Below are 19,252 nucleotides of genomic sequence, written 5' to 3'. Positions count from 1 at the left end.
TGCCCTATTACACACATTCAATAAACAGGCCCTAGAAACAGGAAACTTGCTATTGAGAGACTGACAATCAAGGTAGTATGGACATAAGTGATTAAAACCTTATTTCAATTACCTTTCATATCTGATGTCAGAATCTGATGCTTTGATTTTTTTTTCTTTAAGCACATTATGTGTTTTTAAAAGAGTTTTTTTCTGAGTGCATTAATGTAGAAAATTCCTTAGAGTCTGCAACACAGCAGATACATCAGTAAAGCTTTCTTTGAGATACAAGGTGCTGTTCTTAAGGAATGAATTCACAAGGTTTTAAAGGGAGAAGGCAAGGCTGACCCTTCCAAAAGACTTGCCTGCAGTTGCATGCCACGAGAAGAAGTAGTGTCAGTTTTGGGAATAGTCTTTGTCAAAGATTTGGAACCAGTGTTGGTGAAAACTGCTAATATGTGAGCCATGTATCAGAAATACTTTTTTTTTCCCTGTAATAATTTTAACTTTTCAGATATGGAAGAAAACAGTCCCTGGGTTACTCTGTAGTTAGATAGTATATTGGTTTAGTTGTTTAGCACATCTGATGGTGAAGGATTCCTAAGCTTCAGCTGGGACTCCTCCTCTCAGTAGCATAGCTACTGAATACCCTTCTGTTATGTACTCTTCATCGGTGTACCCTTCCGATTTTGTAAAATTTAGGCTTTGGTACTTTGTACAATAGAAATTTTAGATTATACTCATAACTTCATTTTTCACTTGTATTCTTTTTCCCTTATCAGGACAGTCCCTGCTTGAATTCTTAAATTTGGGACTCATTCTGTTTCAAAGAAAGCTGATTTTTAGAGATTTCAACAACTGTCTGTATGCTGCAACTATAGGGCTGATAAATTATACCATTAATTTTTTCATGTACATTCTCTTTAGAGCTGCCAGGGCAGATAGAAAGATTTCTCTCTCTGCATGTATTTATTTTGAAATGAAGTAAAATAAAATTATTCTTGAAGCCATTTGCTAGAGAATAGAACTTATTCTTGAAGCCCATTTGCTAGAGAAAGGAACTTCAATTAAATACTTAAAGGTTACTAGTACTTTTTCATACTGCCCTTTTTTTGCCCATTGTAAACACACACACATGCCCTCTTATATACAGTGATGAAACTTCTTATGTTTGGAGTTCTGACCCCGCACATGGTATTTTTTTAAGCTTAATTGAATTGCACATTAATGATTAATCACCAGCACAGGACTTCAGCAAATAAAACCTTTACCCCTTCAATTTTAATATCTCTAGGAGCACCAATTTGTGAGCCTCTGGCCAATAGCTTAAGAGACAGAAATAGTGTACAAAAGGCACAGTAACGTCAGCTAATGTTTTGTTTCTGTACAACTGAAAAAAATTGTTATAGCCTACTCTAATGACCTATTTCATCTGATAAGTGAAATAATAATCGTTTTAACTTGCAAAACACACTGAGGATGAAAGAAATACAAATGCACATTGTTTTTGTGTTTTCCCCATAAACTATACTAATATTAGGAAGACAGTTACAAAGTTTGCATTTCGATACTCTGTTTGTATAGAACAGTGGAGTTTTGATTTTCCCTAGAATTGCATATCTGTAAAATTGCTTGTGGTTTTTTTCCTGCAGAATTGAATAATCAAGTGGTCAGATACTATAATTGTAATTTCTGGAATATGCTGCAATAGCTGGACTTTATTATTTGACTTCATGTCTTGTGTGAATAGTATTAACTAGCTTTGTAGCTGAAAATTTTATGAATGCAGATCCTACAGAGGTATAATTTCTGAGCAACAGCCTTCAAAAACATGCTGGATTTACAAGCCTACCTGTGAACTCAGAATTTCAGGTAAGGTGGGGTGAGGGACGGAAAAAGTGTCTTCTGAAAAGAGTTTTAACAATCTAGTAACTGGTAAAGAAGAGGACATCTAGTTTTGGTTGGATAAATATTTATTTCTGCACAGCTGATATTGTGTCAATACTAGACATTCATTAGAACTCCATGAACTGGTCTCCTGCTCTCTGCTGGAGATGGAAACATAATACGGAACAGCATATCAGACAGACAGCTTGGGGCATAGGAGAGAAACAGCCAGAAGAACTTTGCATCCCATCCAGCTCTGTATCGTGTCCTGGGGTACTTTGCTATCAGGGCATGTTCCATGCATTTTATGACATTAGAAATATCATAGTCACACAGTCTTTTCACTGATGATCTTTGGGCTTTTATATCTGTAAACAAAAAAATAATCCTGAAAGCATTTATACGCAACATCTCTTCAAGAGTGTTCTTTATATCCAAAGGTTTGGCTACAGCTTCAGGCTTGCTTTAAACGACTGTCTCAAGTGCTGAGAGCAGTATAGCTACAGCAAAGCAGAGACAGTAAAGGCTGCGAAACACCCAGAAGTCCAATAAACAAAAACCTCCCTGGCCCATCCTGTGAGCCAGATGTTCCATGCAGTATGTTCTGTGTCACACTGCACTAACTTTTCAGATGCCAATAAGCAATAAACGTAGCATATGGCCATAGCAGCTCGTTCCCACTGGGCATCCTACCTATAAGTATTGAGGGACAAGGAAAGGTAGCATGAGCTCCTATCTCACCAGTCTCATGTGTGAACTAATATGTCAGGCCTCATCTAACATACACATAGAGAAGAACAGTCAGTGATGGGTCCTTAATGAGCACTAATGACTTCTAGTAAATGTTCACAGAATCATAGATAGGTTGAAGTTGAAAGGAACCTCTGGCACCAAGCCCCACTACTTAAGCTGAGTCACCTAGACCAGGCTGCCCAGGACATATCCAGATGGTATTGAATATCTCCAAAGAGGGGGACTCCACAACTGCTTTGGGCAACCTGTGCTACTCCTCAGTCACCCTCACACTGAAATGTTCAGCAGGAACATCCTGTGTTTCAGTGTGTGCCCTTTGCCTTGAGTCCTATTCCCGGACAATACTAAAAAGGGCTTGGCTCTATTGTCTTTACAGCTTCAATTCAGGTGCATATATATATATATATATATATATATATATATATATATGTTGATAATATCCCCTCTGAGCTTTCATACAATCATTTTTCTACTTACATTCAACTAAGTATTTTTCTCCATAGGATTCCCTGATCTCAGGAGTCAGTCTGTTCCAAAGTTTGAAGAGGTATTTCTCAATGATATCTGAATTAACATCTTCTGCCTTAAAGAAACCATGCTCAACAATGCTTACTTTCACTCCAAAATGCCGCATTTCTATCCTAGAAGGAAAAAAAACCCCAATAATCCCTCTGACCACTCAATAATGGCACAACTATGAATCATAAGTAAGTTGAAAATCTGTCACATGAATATTTGAGAATTTGATTATTGTCTTCATATATCAGAATTATTTTGAAAGGTTCAAATTAGATTCATAGCAGTGTACTTGTTCTGTAAAAGCAGAGCAGACAACTGAGAAAAAAAAAGCAGTGTCAAGTAGATTCACAGTTCTCTGTGTGGTTTATGTTGGACTCTTGCAATGGGTGTAACAGCCAGGTGCATCTTAGTCATGTACTATCATACTGAAACTTTTGACAATTTCATGTACAGTTGCATCCTTTTAGTTCACAGCAACAGCAGATTATTAAAGTGTCTGAGAAAAAGTAAAATGAAAAAAAATCAATTGGATTAGAACTTTATTCTCTATTCTATGGCTAAATGGCTATGGTTAAATGATTAAATGTTAATGCAATAAAGGTTAGTGGGCTTCCTCATAGTATAGTTCCCTCTATGTAATTTCAAGTTGCAGTGCAACTTCTTTGGGGTGAAAATGACATCTTTGTCTTGCTGGGCAGCTCAAGAGACCCAGGCAGTGATGTTCTACAGTGTGTAACAGAATGGACCACATGTACATTAGCCATTAGTTTTTATTTCTTTGGGGTATATGCTTTTTAAAAGTAAGTACTCATAATGGTTTGAAACCAGCTTTCCTAGTCGTTCTGACTCATGAAGACTTGACTCACTGGGCTGGGCCTTAGCTTTCTAGAAGCAGGATGTGGAAACCCAGGGCAAGGGGGATACAGTGAAGTACAACTGTTTCAGCAAAGGGTGTTCAGCCTAATTTTCTGAAGTTACAATTACCTTTGGTAGTGTGGTTGCTGTCTGGAATTGCCCAGCTCAGATTGTTTTGGAGAATTAGAGCAAAATATACAGGCAAGTATAACTTGCCCAAGAAACTGGATGTCTGATCAGGCTATATTGTTGATTTACTTTCAGATATGTGCTGGATTCACACGCCTGAAATCTGCACACTAACAATTTGTCTGGGACATGGCAATTTTCCAAGTGCAGTTTCTTTCTGGGTCTGTCCATAGTACTGGAGACTGAAATCTTTAAAAAGTGACCAGTCCTCTTATTTTCCTTTTCCTCTTTAGGCAAGATTTACAGAGACGAATCAAAATGGGCAAACATACAGTCACCTTGCTCAGCATGTCTGGAATCTGTTCTTGCATTCATGCATGTGTTTCTGGCTACTCACCGTAAGGTGTCAGAGAAAGCTTCCATTCCCCATTTGGACAGACTGTAGCCACCCCCTACAAAAGCCATAAGACCTTTGGCGTTAATTAGATTGACAACTCTTCCCTCAGCTTTTTTCAGAAGTGGCAGAAGCTTGAGTGTGATTTCAATCAATCCCAGCAGGCTAACATCCAGGACCGAATGGAAGTCTTCAATCCTTAGCCAGTCGGTGGGTCCTACAGGTGCTGTTCCTTCAGCATTGCTCACCAAGCCAAAAAGCCCTAGGAGGAGTGCAAAACCATTTATTTCAGTATCTAGCAATATCTTATCCTGGAGTATCATGTGTGCATTGGGAACCAAGCACACAGTCTGCAAAAGCTTCAGTGAGATGAATACAGTTACCTGGGGTTTGCTTGGATGGTCTACTTTGTACACATGTTAGAATTTGCTGAAGAGCATGGGTAAAGTGTTAAAGGAAAACTATTTTGTTTGGAGATGTGGGCCACCATGCTGGGCGTTATTATCCAGATCTGCTCAGGTATGTAGGCTCCTAATATGCATTTGTATTCTTGTGAAAATCAAATAGTCTGCATAGAAGTGGAGAGACTGATTTTTCTGATTTGGGGTCTAAAGGTCTGAACCAAATGTGTAGAATTAGTCAATGCTTCTAAAGATACTAGTTTAGCCCTGTGTATTGATAAAACTGCTTTACTACCTTTATAAATTACTCGAGGAACTTTAGATAAATAGTGACGTTTCCAAGAGTTTGCTTAGGACAGCCTGTGCCTGAGGGGAGAGGCCGAAAGTCCAGCACTCAGCCTCCATAAAGAGTCTTACACACTGCAGTGAAAGCATTAGCAGTGGCTGTCCTGGCTGGGAATGTGTGGCTTTCTACAAGTTGGGAGCAGGAGCCCGCTGGAGGGGGTAAGTGCTAATCATTTTGTTAAACTTGTTCTCAATCTCTGCATTCAAGAGTGGTCTGCAATACTCATGATAAGGCCAAAAGCCTTTTGCAAGTTTTGAGGAGAAAATCTTATGGTAGAAGATACATGTTTTGCTGTTTTAGGTACTTAATTTATTAATAAGCCTATTGAATAGTTGGTATAACTGTGTGTTACAAATGGTACTTAAAGTGCTGTGATGCCCTTTGGTAGCCTTTTAGTCTGAGCTATCAATGCTGATAAATGTGTATTGCCACAGTTGAATATATTTACCATGCAGATTTTTTTAGCCTTTGCCAAATCCATCACTGAAGTCTCATAGGTGTCCAAGGATAAGCTCTTCCTCTTTTACAGGAGTGCTCACAGGTGTATGATAGGGGTAGTGAGAGCTACCTCTGTAACAACTCCAACAAAACTGGCTGAAATTGCAAGTGTTTAACTGTTGCAGTCAGTGCAATTGTTAAGTACAACACTTTACTAGAAATGGACTGCAGAGGCCCTGAATTAACCATTTTTAATTGAGTGGGCTGAATTTGTCAGGAAAATTTTCTGCTACCAATTAGTACCTTCCTTCCACTGACATTCTTCAACTATACCAGAAGGAGTTTAAAAAACACACCTGGGAACAAACTGGTTTTAACAGACCAAGCAAGCTTAGATTTTTAGGTATCCTATTGGTGAAAGCAATGGGCAGCATTGATGGAGAGAATATCTTTGAACTGAGAGAAATGACAGAACTGAGGAGTGAATGTGTTTCATGAGTGAGATTAAAAATGCCTCTGCAGTGAGTGGAGAGGCAACAGAACTTTTAGCTAGACCAGATTTGGTTATATTGAATCATCTTTCTGAGAAGTTGCCTTGTCACTTACCCTTGCCAGCTGTCTGTTCAGTCACAAACACCACAGCCCTGGCAATGCTGTTGGAGTCTGCTAAGTTCAGATTCACTGTCTTCAGTGAGAGTGAAGAGCAGCACCATAGCTCTTGGCTTCCTTTTTCTGTGGCACATGCAGCAATGACACAAAATCCCTTTTTGTCAAGCCATTTAGCCAGTGAGTTTCCAAGTCCAGTGTCACAGCCTGTTATGAAGACATGCTCTCCATTCAGGTTTCTCACTCTGTATCTGTCCCTGATGATCCAGTAAATGATAAGAGAAAGTATGGAAGCTGAAACTGCTATGTGCAGTGAGTCTGAAAGTGAGAGCTACAAGCAAGTACGTTAATGATATAGAAGTGTAATGAAGCAAATGTGCTCAGCCAAACCTCCAGCTTCCTGAGACAACTCCTGTAAGGGGCTTTGCTTCTGGTTGCAGCCCTTCCAGACCACTCTATGTTAGAGGAGAGCAGGAATAGGAGCTTTGGCACAATGTGATCAGGATCCATGAACAACGTGCGCCTTGACAAAACCTTCTGTACTTTTCTTTTCAATAGATTTTCACTGCTTTCAAGCTTTGCTGACCAAACTTTCTAGTCAACTCTGTCCGTTAAGGACATTTCAGACTGAAAGGAATGACCTTATTTTTTGTGGACATTGGTCATTATTTATGCTGATACCAGAGAGAGAAATTCCCCTGGGGAAAAGGATGATTCTCTTTGACCACTTGTATGATGCTGCCCAGGCTGCTTTTCTTATCTGTAACACGGAAGCAGAGTGACCCCAAGAACAACCCAAGAGAGGTGTAAGCTGCAGTGGTGGATCTGATGACTCATTTGTTATGTGACTTGTGTTGTGTGACAGTAAGTGATTTGCTCTCTGCCCCTTAGACAAGGTAGACTTTGGGGCAGTGCCTGAATCTTCTGTCACAGTTTAGCAGTGATACAAAGCACAGCAGAACATACTATATAGAAAGTGTGTTTGTATAAAGAAATGTGGAAATGCATGGAGATATTGCCTTGAAAAAAAAGAGCACTAAGGAAACTCAAGGTTTCCTAACCTTGGTAACTGATTACTAGTTTTCTATTTGTATTTTGGTTTTTACAAGAACTAAACCAAATTAATTAATTAAAACCAAATTTTATGGGGCATCCAATAAGCATATTCCAGACATCCTCTTAAGAGAAACTTTTTCAAAGGTTCTAAGCAGTCACCTAGGCTCAAGTTACCTACATATGTGTAGATGTGCAGACATCTCACCTTTAAAATATGACATTCTTAAAGGCTGTCTTTTATGTAACATTATTTCTATCTCAAGACATGAATATTAAAGGAAGCTCAATGTATTAGGCCTGTTTGCTGGAGCCTGTCTGTTGTTCTTTTTCCTACCGAGTTCACAAACTGATTTGCATTTATTCTGATCCTAAATTTTGCTGTCACGTCACCAAGTAGGTATGGAAGAAATCTCAGAATCTGATTGTGAATGCATGTTGAACTCTCCTTAAATAATTAAATCAGTTTCAAAGCTAATAAAGTATAACAAATGACAACATTCATTACCACTTAATGATATTTGAGTGCCTCAGTAGCCATCAGTATGAACTTCTGAGCTATTGACTAATGATCTTTGATTTTAAATCATTAAGCAAATATATACAGACAAGAGTTTTCTTCTCCTTCTACTGCAGTTTACAGGAGGGCTTTCACTGAATTTTTGGGATGTTTGCACTGCTTATTTTAGTGGCCCTTCTCACTGTTGTTTTGAGGTTGATGTAATCAGCCCTCTAGCTCAGGTACTTTGATTAGACACTTGGCTTTCTTGCTGTGAATGTCCCTGTTAAATTTGACAAGGATTGCAGTGTTCCTGAATGTGTGCGCTTTGAAATCATCTTTGTGATTTTTCCCTGTGTTGGTGACATTTATTTTCTGAGGACTCAAGAGAGTGCTCTGACAAAGTGTCACTACAACTATGTGAAAGCACTCAGGCTAATGAAGGCTTTTGTAATGTAAAATAAAGTCTGAAAACAGAATGTTGCAGCAGCTGATCATGGATCCCCCAGTCCATTTGCAATGATGTTTCAGGCAATGACATTTCCTTTGGCTGCCCATTTAGAATTTGGAGAAGTGCTAGACACAAAAAGAGAGAGGAGCTGCTCTCAGCAGACTCTGGCAACCCCGTGCCATTAAATCACAGCAAGTTATTTGGCAAGCTAGTGCAGTGGTATATATACATAAGTTTAGGACTCAAGTTTCCTTTTTTCCAGTGCAAAATTAAACAAAATAATTCAAGTTTTGCACAAACAATTAACTTAATTGAAAACAGGACTTGTAAATCATATCTTTCTTTCTTGGCTGTGCTGTAGGGAGGAAGCAGAGGGCATTGAGCTTGCACTACTGGAAAGCAAGTTAAATTTGAAACTGGGTTCTGTAGCTAAGTCCTGGAGTGTTTGACCAGGATGCCAACCTGGCTTCTCTAAGGTAAATGCCTAGAATTGTTCTGTTAGTGTCAGCCACTCTGTTTATGTAGCAGTAATTGGCCCAGAAGCTCTGTAAGACAAAAGACTCTAGGGGAGACAGCTGAGAGGGCAGCACTCTGGAGTCTCCACTGCTCTTCTTTTCCCTGACAGCCCTGGGCCTGTGTTACCAAGTCTGTATTTCCTAACTGCCTAGTACTTGCCACATACTGGCACTCCTTCTCCAGTAACACAGTGACCTGAGCATCATGGTAGGTTTGCTCTGCTGGAGCCTTCTACCATTATCTTTTCTGCTAGATGATGTCTTTACTGGAAGGAGCCTGGGGTCAGGACCAAGAGAAAAAAAATCTCAGTTAAAGTTTTCTTAAAAGAAAATCCTCTAATTCTGTGAATGTACAATGTTATCCAAAATATATCTTGTTTGATAATTGTGAAGTTCTACAAAAGCCAAAAAAAGCCACTTGGCTTCCAAGATCATATTGATTTTGAAATAGCTGCATGGAGTGGCAAACAGTGCATATCTAGAGAAAATGTCAGCATGATATTTCAAGAGTATTGATCTATCTTCATAAATATTGCATTTGGATTAATAATGTAGCCAGTAAATAACTAAAGGCAAATTCTATTTTCCATCAAACTTTGATATTTGCCTGGCAAATTGAGAACTTGTGTGATAGAGCTTGGCTTCTTGTCCCTACACGTGTGCCATTATAAAAGCAATTGATTTTAAAGAAAAGCAGCATGACTGCCTTGAGAGCCCTCTAAGATCTCTAGATGACTGCAAAGTACAGCATCCCTCTGCTGCTCTGCACTGAAGGAAACTGAAGCACATAGACCCCATGTCGAAGGAGGGTGTTAATTTACTCCCACAGGAAGTTTACTTATGCCAAAGAATTTCAGGCTGGGGGGAAGAGTGGGGCCTGTCTGTGCTTTGGATTCCTTCACCCCCCACTGTGCAGGCAGTGCAAAACTCCAGAAGTCAGTGCTCTGCAAGGGGTAGAATGACCTGCCAGGCATCCTGAGGAAGAGCTGCCAATGGGAAATCTAGGTCTGTGGTTCTTCAGAATAAGCACTCACACAGCACACAGTGGAAGGATTATATATATCAGGCAGCCCACTGAAAGATCATCCAACAACTCTCTAGAGTCACTCTTCCATAGCTACAAACCTCTAGTTTTCAGTGAATTCATTGAACTGGCAGGCACAAAACATCAGATCTCTTACTCTTAGGTGAGCTACTCCTGCACATGCAGAGCTTTGCACTTCCATTTCATGGAAAATGATAAATATGTGATAATTTGGTTTGGTGGTCAACAAATAGTTTAGGATCTTTATTAATGTGCTACCTGAAAAGAAATACACCTCCAAGCTCTCCTGCACAGCATTTTGTAGGGAGATGAATGTAGTCTGATACAGTGAGTTTTCAGCTGATGAAAACTCTGTGATTTTATCTTCTTTGTATGGCTTGCACATCACATTTTTACCACAGCATCATAAAAGCCCTAGGAAAACAAAACCATTTAAAATCTTAGGTCACCAACCTATTACTTGAAAATTGAAGTAGGGAAAGATTCCACATATTGGGAAGAGCATTTCTCAGTTAGCATTTTATTTAGTCACTTTAGGCGCTAAGATAAGCAACAATTGTTAAAATTACTCTAGAAAGGAAGGGATTGCATATTCTCTTGTCTGTGCACTAGAAAACAAATGTTTAGCTCTCTTATATATCCTGCAAATGCATGTAATAGGTACTGCTCACTATAACAGTAGATGTAAATTCTACTTACATTCTGGGGAGACATCTGCAAGCTCAGTCTATACCTCCACGTGCTCATGAGTTGCCTTCACCAGTTATTTCCAGTGTCAGAATGTAGAAACAGCCCAATTTGCTCATAAACTTGTGTGCCAAGACCGTTTTAAAAAAAAAAAAAATCTTATAAATTCTGTGTCTGGTGGTACTTTTCTCATCAGCACATCAGCAGGGCCTCTCTGCCTGCTATTGCTAATGACTTGTACTGTGATCTGTCTGTTTTAGGGATGTACTTGGTATTAATCTTCTGGCTATGCTCTATGCCTGCCTCACTCACCTATGTTGTATAAGCATTACTGGCTATATATAGTGATTTAAAGAGCCTGGGGGATTGTCAAGGCTCATTAAGGAGAACTAATCTACTGAGCTGAAAGGACTGATCTGTGCTTTGTGGTGAAATCAGCAGGAGTCCTTCTGTTGACTTAATAGAGCTTGCTTCAGACCTCCCGCTCTTCTTTTGCACGTGAACATGTAATCGTTGATGTGACTTAATCTCTTAAAATACCTCTTTATGTATGAAAACTGTCATGGGTTAAATTATTTTTACTAGTCTAGGGACAGTTTTTTGATACTAGGAACAAACCAATTTCAGCGTTTCTCAAATAAATGCTCAGATACTACAAACTACAGAATCTCTACAGTTGCTGGGTGTCTTGTTTGCTTAATCTTTGGCCCAGAATCTGGTGGGCACTTCTGATCCAGCTCTGAGTATTACTGCATAAACATAGCAGCAGAATTTCTTTTCCCTTTACATATCTCTTCACTTACAGTGCTCTGCGGTGCCAGATGCTGCAGTCAGCAAGGAGGCTTGGGCAAAGACCGTTCTCAACAGCAAATTGATGAATAAGCTTTCTTGTGAGAATTGATTTGAAACTAACTGAATGAGTAGGAAATTAAAACTGAGGAAGCTAAGTAAAGTGGTAGGATGGAGCTGGAAATAATCTTGCCCATACAGTTGAGTGGATGATGGTAATGGCAACCTGTCCCAGACTGGCTGGTGACATGTGGTCTGGCTGGTCCCTGAAAGAGCTGCAGAGTTCTTAGTTCATCCTCTACATGGTGGGCAGCTCTTCCCCCCAGTTTCTCTCCCAGCTCCCTTTGGCTTGGGCCTGGAAATTCTTTCTTCTTTTGCCACTCATGAGTGCCACAAGCTGTGGTATTGGTTGTTACTGTACTTTCAGCACTCTTGGGGCAGTCAGGAGGTGCATGCATCTTGCTGGAGATGTGGAGCTCAACAGATGGCTGGCAAAATTTTTCTCTCCAGGGTAAGCCTGCCTGAAGTGCCTGCATAGCCCTGTCTGGCCTGATTCTAATGATAGTGTTTGGAATGACCACAGAAGAGTGCTCCACCAGCATGCAAAGCCTGTTGCAGGGAAACACTGTTCAATCAGTGTCAGGTCAGGGATCCTGCTATTGTGGGTAGCAATCCTTTGCCATGCAAGGGTAGGAGAGAAAAGCATAAAAGGAGTTTCTCTCTACTGTTGTGTTTTTTTTTTTTTTTTCTCAGTAAACTGCTTTTGAACTGCAAAAAGTAATTTCAGAAAGCTGAATAGAACCTGCTTAGCATTTCAGAAGATATTAAAATGGGGAATTTTCCCAATAAGTTCCCTTCTTCACAACTCTTTCAGAACACAGCATGTGGGGGATCTTACTGGAAAAGAAATCACATAAGGAAAATCTGAGCTCTATTCATAGTTTTCTGTTAGCTTGGCATGAGACAGGCTTTTCTCTGCAGAAAGCAGACCTTGACTGATTTCCCATTGATTCCTTTGGTGTATTTTGTAATGAAATCTCAGACTCTTAGAAAGGAAAAATTGCCATTCTTGAACCATAACACTGGGGAAGGAAATTTCATTCTCCAGGGAAAAGCAAGAAGCTAGAGTTATTCCTGCTGGACAGGTGAAGGTGTTGAAGCACACACTGTGCTGACTCTAACAAGTAAACCAATCCAGGTTCTGTGGATGCAATCCCCCAGGACATTCTGAACTTGTGGATGTTATGGGTCTTCCCCCATGAGATGTCCCTTCTAGTCCTTAAAAACATATGTCTAAATATGTTTTCACCTGCCTCATACAGCCTTGTGAACAGGTCAGATTTTGCTACTCATAGCACAGCACACCATGGTTTGCTTCTTTCCAGAAGTCACTGGCTTCTTTTGCTGGCATTTGAGAAGATGAGGTGTCTGGTCCCAGGAGAGTAAATGTCAGCACAATCTGGTCCTCCATACAGTGAGAAATAAGACATTAGGCAAATTATATTTTTTCCTGCATTTATAATTTAAATAATGTATTTACAGCTAGTGTGCCCTGTCTCAGATCCTGTTCATATTTTCTTACAAATGTTAACATTTGCAGTGATAGGGTCTCACAGCAGCTGATGCTATACTTGTGGTCTGACAGGGACTGAATTCAATCAACCGAACTTTAATTCCTAAAGATAAAGATCAGAGTAGATGGTGTCATTTCACAGTTTCTTTGTTTCCCTAATCAATCTTTTTAACTGAGTAATCTTGGTGGAGAAAAGATAAAAAGATTTAGCTTCTAAAAAGCCTCTGTGTGAAACTAGAAAGTCCAAGGATCAAAAGACAATAATGACAGAAAAAAACACACTGAGCACATTGACTACATCAGCAGATAAAAGTTTTTCTGTTTGGGAGTTCACTCAAAGCTGTAAAATCTTCATTTCACAGGAAAAAATGGAAAAAGTTAGAAGCCATGTGGAGATGGGCAATCTTGGAAAACCAAGCTTTTGAGCAAGTTTTTAATCTGAATTTAGCTTAATCTCTGAACCAGTTTTCATGTTATTCAGCTGATGTTGCTATGTACGGTGGGGACAAGAGCGTACACAATTATTGTCTGCCAAATAAAGTTGCTGATAAAATTATGCTATAATAATTCTTCCTGTGCATTCAACTGTGAGTTGTTTTCCAGAGAACTGTCTGGTCTCCTCATGTATAATTGTTTTCCAAGTGCACTTTGTTTTGAGATTGCATTAGTCAAATTTAAACATTCCATTAGATGTCAATGAACTGAAAACATTGTGACCGCATGGTTACTGACCCAGGTGCAAATAGCCAATGCCCAATTGAAAGATTCAGTTCTGACAAATGGGTTAAAATAATGAAAATATGCTGGAAAATGCTTGAGTGCTTCACTGACTAATTGAACAGTGTCCTTGCAATTTGTTTATGACCCTATGATTTTTCACAGCCACAGGTGAGTAACAAATTTGTCCTGTTAATTATTTCAGAGTTAACTGATGACACTTCCTGACTGAAAGGTATTTGCATTTTTTTCCTTTGGGACAATTTTACCTAAATGCTGCATTTCCTGTTCACAGTTAGTGTTGGTGGTTTTTTGTTTTGTTTTGTTTTGTTTTGTTTTTTAATTTTTTTATGGGACTGTTTGAAGAATAAGACATTTTAGTTATATTTTGAAGCAATATATATCTTTCTGCATAAATGCTATCACCAATATGTGAGGAACCTAACTTCAGAGAAACATGAAGGATAGTCCTTTCAGGTCCAATTTTAATTGGTTTTTTTTTTCCTCCACCCCTCCACTCCCATTTATGTTAAATAAAGATCTGATCTGAATAAAGAGGGGATTTGAAATAGATTTCAAAGGGCTTTGGCTCAGGTCCTAATGTTACTCCATTTACAGGATGTGTTCCTTTGTTAGCATTTTCCACTATTACTTATTTGAATCTGGATTTTGAGTTCCTCAAAGATTTTTGTTTCTCAAAAATCCAGCAACTGCACTGTAACTGGCTAGAATAAGATGCTATTTCATTTGAGTGCAGTTTGAGTTATTCTCTGCTACGAGGTTGTATTCTGCACACACATCATGGGTAGATCTATTGCTTTCTATTGTCTCTGATTTCTATTATCTTGATTTTAAATTGCAACAGTATTTTTCAAAATACTAAGTGATCCCCATTAAACATTCAGACCCTGAGGAAGGTTATTTTAATAATCAAGTACAGCCTGTTAATCTGCTATACAGATTACTAGTCTGTTTAAGTAAACTAATGAATGATGCCTATGGAACAGGACAGTAGTCGATGTGTTGAGCTTTAGAAAAAATAGGAAAAATGTTTCAGAAATGTGGGACAGTTGAGTCTGTCAATCATTGGGGTTTTCCACTTTTCCTGTTACTTAAAATTGTATCAGCATTCAGGCTTATAAAAAAGCTACAATTACAGTTATCAATTACAAAATTGATAAATCTTTGTTAAAATGAAATAAGAGCTTATAAAAAAAGTTACAATTACAGTTATCAATTACAAAATTGATAAATCTTTGTTAAAACGAAATAAGGACAACTGAACTATGCTAAATGCTTAATATGTTTAAAATGAGTGTTTTATACAGATGTATAATCATGTAAGTGTTGATACTTAAAGACTGGAAGAAGGTGCACTGACAGTGCCTTGGGATATATTACATTAAGCCAAGATGTAGAAGAGATAACACTGGTTGTGAAAGGGCATATTTTGGGGACGACTTCTGCAGCATTTCCCCCTAGGTGCCAGGCCATCTTGGATGCCAGGCTTTCCTGGCAGATTTTTCTTCACAAAAGCACTTCTTTAACAAAAAGGTATTAACTTTGTCTTATTTCTTTTCATGTATGGTATCTGCTCAGCACCTTAGTGTGACTGCAGGAATAAAACTGCCCAGAGGAGCAGCTCTGGTAGCCAAGAGCTATGGGAGTGCAGCTGGTGGTGATGGTGCAGATGTCAATGTGGCCCTGGGGCTTCCACTGTTCTCCCTTCTTGAGCCTCAGCTGTCCCCTGTCATGGTTCTCCCAGCTGTTTGCAGTTGGGACAGCACAAGGCAGAGGCAGGTCCTGCTGCTCCCTTGTAACTGAGGCAGGATCTGTCCTGGTATGGTCCCAGCCTCTAAGCTACCCTCCCAGATGCCACCCTCACAGAGACAGTAGTTCACTTCAGCAGAGGCATCCCTGGGGACAGGGCTGTTTGCCAGGATCTGCCAAGCCCCACAGGGCAGCCTCCGCTCGAGGCAGGAGGCACCGAAGCCTCAGAGGCTTGACAGGGGTGGGTTGGGCACTCTCCAAGGTGTTTTTCTACTCTGTGGTTTCACTGAATCTGTGACATCTGTCCTGTCCTGTGACATCTGTCCTGACTGCAACTTGTGCTGTAATCAGTGGTGTTGTCCTGGGATCATGAGGGCAAAGGGGAGTTTAACATGATGTTGTTTTATGTTCACGAACAAATGTAAGCTGATACTCTTCTTCTGCCCATCCCCACACCCCATCTCTTTTCAGGACTTTTGATTAAGGTAAATAATCATCATGTCTGACCCAGTAGTTCTGCGCAGCATCAAGAGATTGGGAGAGGATAATTATGCTTTTGACTCAGATGGCAAATGTAAGAAGTTTATTTTTCACTCACCTCCTTATGTTATAAAGCATGTAAAATAGGTGGTGGGCAGCCTAAGTGGAGGAAGTAGTCTACAGAATACAAGTAAATAGTCTGTGGAATAAATAGTGTTTTATGGTACCTGCTGTCATAAGTATGCTGCCCCCAAAACTTTTCTGTAAAAAATATAATAATCCTGACTCGTGGACAATCTTTATGGGTAAACTAACAAGTTCAAGGTATGTACATAGGTTTTTACACTCAGTACTTTGTTGTACGAGTAAAAGGGTTCTAGTGAAGAAAAAAAGTAAAAAGTACTGTCTTACACAGTTTATTCCAGCAAAGACTCAGATTTGTAGTCATATATTCAGCAGAATTCTTATGAGCTAATTCTAAGATCTTAGCTAATATTAAGATCTGTATTCCTTCTTCTTACCAGAGCTTGTCCTTTTTTCCATTTTTCCTTTGCAATATGCATTTTTCCATTTTGTCAGTCCAAATGCCGAAAGAGTCAAGGAGAAACATGAAAAGAAACTGCTAAATATTTTGAGTTCTCTTTGTAAGACCTGAGAAAAGCAAAAAAAAAAAAAAATAGAGGATGTTAAATATTTATACAGATTGTAAAGTACAAAGGAAAGCAAAACAGTAGTCCGTAATGGAAGCTAAATTGCAATACCGATTAACGGGATTTGATGGGATTTGGCCAACTTCTGGGACAGAAGACTGTTCATCTCTTCCCAACACTTTGAACTCCCAGGCTGCTTAGACTTATCTTGCTGGTTTGAGGAGTTGCTTTTTTTCTGCCTGTTAGTTTTACACACTTGTTGCTTTCACTTGTTATGAGATTTTGGCAAAAGGCTATCTATTGGCAAAAGACTATTCTTCTTTTGACAATTGGGTTGTCTTTTGGGCTATCAAGTCAGGTTGCCTCTGGTTTCTTGGTTTCCTTGGACATACACCCTGTTTTCTTAATGTAAGGAGAATGTTGTTAAACTGCTAGAACACCATTCCCAAAGCAGATAAAGCTTCAAAACCTCACTGAGATTCTGCTGATTGATTTCATCTCCAGTGGGGTTTGCTTCAATAACCACCTTTTGTACAAATTAGTTAGGATTAGCTCTCTCTGGATCAACTCTCGAACACCACACATGTAAGTGTAGTTAAGAGACAGATTTATTTGACAACTTTTTGTGTACAATTTTTCATCACTTGACTCTCCCAGAACTTCTTCCTTGTGTGTTCTCACTTTAACAGTATATACTCAGATTCTTGCCAGTGTTTTTCAGCTTTTCGTTGAATCTCTGCTGCTTTTTTTAGTTTTGTTTTTCCAAATTGTGAAATTTCTTTCTTAAATGCCGTAATTCCGCTTTCAATTTTTTTGGGCATTCAAAGATAACTATGGCTTTTTCCCTTTTGGGTTAATAGATTCTTTTATCTTCCCTACATTCTTTTCTTTTCTATGAACACCATGGTCTATCCTCTTTTTCTAATTTTTCAGTACTCAGTGTGAACTATTATTCATCTGTTTTTTCTTTCAAATTAACATAGTTCCAAATTCTTCTCTTATAAATTCTTTGCCTAAAAACTGCTGGCCCACAGGAGCTGGCCTGCAATTTCTTCCACTATTGAATAGCATTGGTATGCTCTTGTTTCCCTCTTCAAATTAATAGATCAGGGATTTTTCACATTTGGACAGTGCTTGTTTTGCTCTCTAAATTCACGACTCAGAGAGCTTTTACACTTGGCTCTGGTTTCTCCCATTTTCCTTCCACTAGCCATTTCCTTTATTTCTTGCAAAACACTTTGCATTACCAGCCTATAGAAGGAGCTTTCTCTAAACCTTGCCTTTTCTGATAAACCTTAAAGAATCCTCCAGAAATGGTTTCAAACCACTACTGTTATCTGCTGCCAAACTTCAAATAACCAGATATATTCTTTCTTCACAAAAGAAAGGTTTTCTAACACCAAATGATCCTTTGTAATAGCAGTTTTACAAATTAGAACTTTCCTGGAAGATGTCTGGGATTCTTGAGATACATGTGGCCTTACTGGAATAATATTTTTTTACCATCCCAAAGTAACAAAGAGCAAAATACAACCACTAAAGTAATTGTTAACTAAAGCCAAATAAAGTTATCTTATTAACCCTAAAAAGGAGATGCATCAGCTGTTCCCTCAGTCCCAAAGTCAGACTGTCTCCATCTAACATTGTAATGGAGGTAATGGAAAAGTCTTCTTCCCCTGGGTAGAAAAATGATAGAGGTAAAATTTGTGGTTGCAGCGACTTCTTTGTACCCTCTGTGAATTGTGATGCAAACTTCCTCTGTGACTGATCTGTGAAACAGCCCTGTGCATGCTCAGTGATGAGTCTCTAGATGTGAAGAAAGGAAGGCAGTGCTTGAAATGCAAACTATGGTTCTGAACTTAACGTTGAACTGGCAAATGCATTGTAATTGAGCAAAGTGCATATGCTCAATTCCCTTAGGTTATCCAAATTGTGATGTAAAAATAAAAATTAAAAAAATTAAAAAATGTAAATAAATAAATAAATGTTAAAAAATATTAAAAAACCCACTAACTCTTTATTCATTGTCATCGTAAGTGATGTACAACAAATATTTTGTACATCAGACCTTCAGATGACCCTTCTCTGGGGCCCCTGATAACGCAAGCTGTGCTTTATTATGTCTTTCACAACATCTTTTGAAAGGGGGCTAAATCCTGACCTTTTCTGAGGACTAAGGAATCATCCTACAGCTTGATTGTACCTTGTAGTATGATTCCATTTCTCTAAGCTATGGTTCCTTAGACAATTTCTCAAGAGCAGGCAAAAGTGTGGAAAGTTAATCCTACCCTCCAAAACCACAACTGCTCATCTTCCACAGGATTTGCAGTCTCTATTATGAAGACAAGAGTGAAGAGCTACCACTCCTTTCAGGGAGCATGCATGGAGTGAGTATTAGCTTAGTATCCCTAAGGAGGCAGTGTCCAAGATGACTTGTTGAATTTTAGCAAAGAGTTGGCAATGAAAAGGACTTTTGGCAAATGTCCGGAATAATGTTCTTAGTTTAAACCACATCCTGGCTATATGTATTAGTGGGAATAAGATGTTTATAACTCAGGAATGATCAGGTCCCATGGAGTTCTAGAGTTTATGTTTCACATGTCTATAGAAGGTTATGTACTTTAACAATAATCATTAACTAGACTGTGCATTTATTTTCCCTCACAGGTAACAGCTTCAAGAAATCAGAGTAAGTCATGTACATGATTGGAACAAT

The 19,252-nt window shown here is 39.0% G+C and overlaps 2 protein-coding genes and 1 long non-coding RNA gene across 3 annotated transcripts in view; 2 read left to right on the top strand and 1 right to left on the bottom strand.

Annotated features, from left to right (window-relative positions):
• Positions 1-1,839: 1,839 nt before the first annotated feature.
• DHRS9 (dehydrogenase/reductase 9) lies at positions 1,840-11,212 on the bottom strand. The gene is made up of 5 exons (XM_068195808.1): positions 10,570-11,212; positions 6,308-6,638; positions 4,520-4,778; positions 3,097-3,260; positions 1,840-2,234 (listed from the first exon to the last, which is right to left on the bottom strand). Exons 1-5 carry the CDS (start codon positions 10,615-10,617, stop codon positions 1,984-1,986), a joined length of 1,053 nt encoding a protein of 350 aa, XP_068051909.1. The 5' UTR covers positions 10,618-11,212; the 3' UTR covers positions 1,840-1,983.
• On the top strand, positions 4,079-4,758 carry LOC137477105 (uncharacterized). Its single transcript, XR_011000800.1, has 2 exons — positions 4,079-4,525; positions 4,639-4,758. It is a non-coding gene; the product is annotated as an uncharacterized lncRNA (long non-coding RNA).
• Positions 11,213-15,841: 4,629 nt separating the features above from the next.
• The window catches only part of ABCB11 (ATP binding cassette subfamily B member 11), a 39,536-nt gene continuing 36,125 nt past the window's right edge, over positions 15,842-19,252 (top strand). The window contains exons 1-2 of the mRNA XM_068195795.1: positions 15,842-15,980; positions 19,204-19,225. Of these exons, the coding sequence (XP_068051896.1) occupies positions 15,905-15,980; positions 19,204-19,225 (98 nt within the window). The 5' untranslated portion in view covers positions 15,842-15,904. The remainder of the gene's footprint in view (positions 15,981-19,203; positions 19,226-19,252) is intronic.

This window comes from Anomalospiza imberbis, chromosome 7 (assembly GCF_031753505.1).
Source record: "Anomalospiza imberbis isolate Cuckoo-Finch-1a 21T00152 chromosome 7, ASM3175350v1, whole genome shotgun sequence".
Lineage (NCBI taxonomy): Eukaryota > Metazoa > Chordata > Aves > Passeriformes > Viduidae > Anomalospiza > Anomalospiza imberbis.
The sequence above is the reverse complement of the archived record's forward strand: the minus strand, read 5'-3'. Positions and strand labels throughout refer to the sequence as shown.

Excerpts from the sequence above, each read along its gene's own strand:
- DHRS9 (XM_068195808.1), bottom strand. The coding sequence starts at position 10,617 with ATGAGCACGTGGAGGTATAGACTGAGCTTGCAGATGTCTCCCCAGAAT. Across the intron at positions 4,779-6,307 it reads TGAACAGACAGCTGGCAAGG|GGCTTTTTGGCTTGGTGAGC; the intron begins GTAAGTGACAAG and ends CACTCCTCCTAG. Across the intron at positions 2,235-3,096 it reads AGAAAAATACTTAGTTGAAT|ATATAAAAGCCCAAAGATCA; the intron begins GTAAGTAGAAAA and ends TTTTGTTTACAG.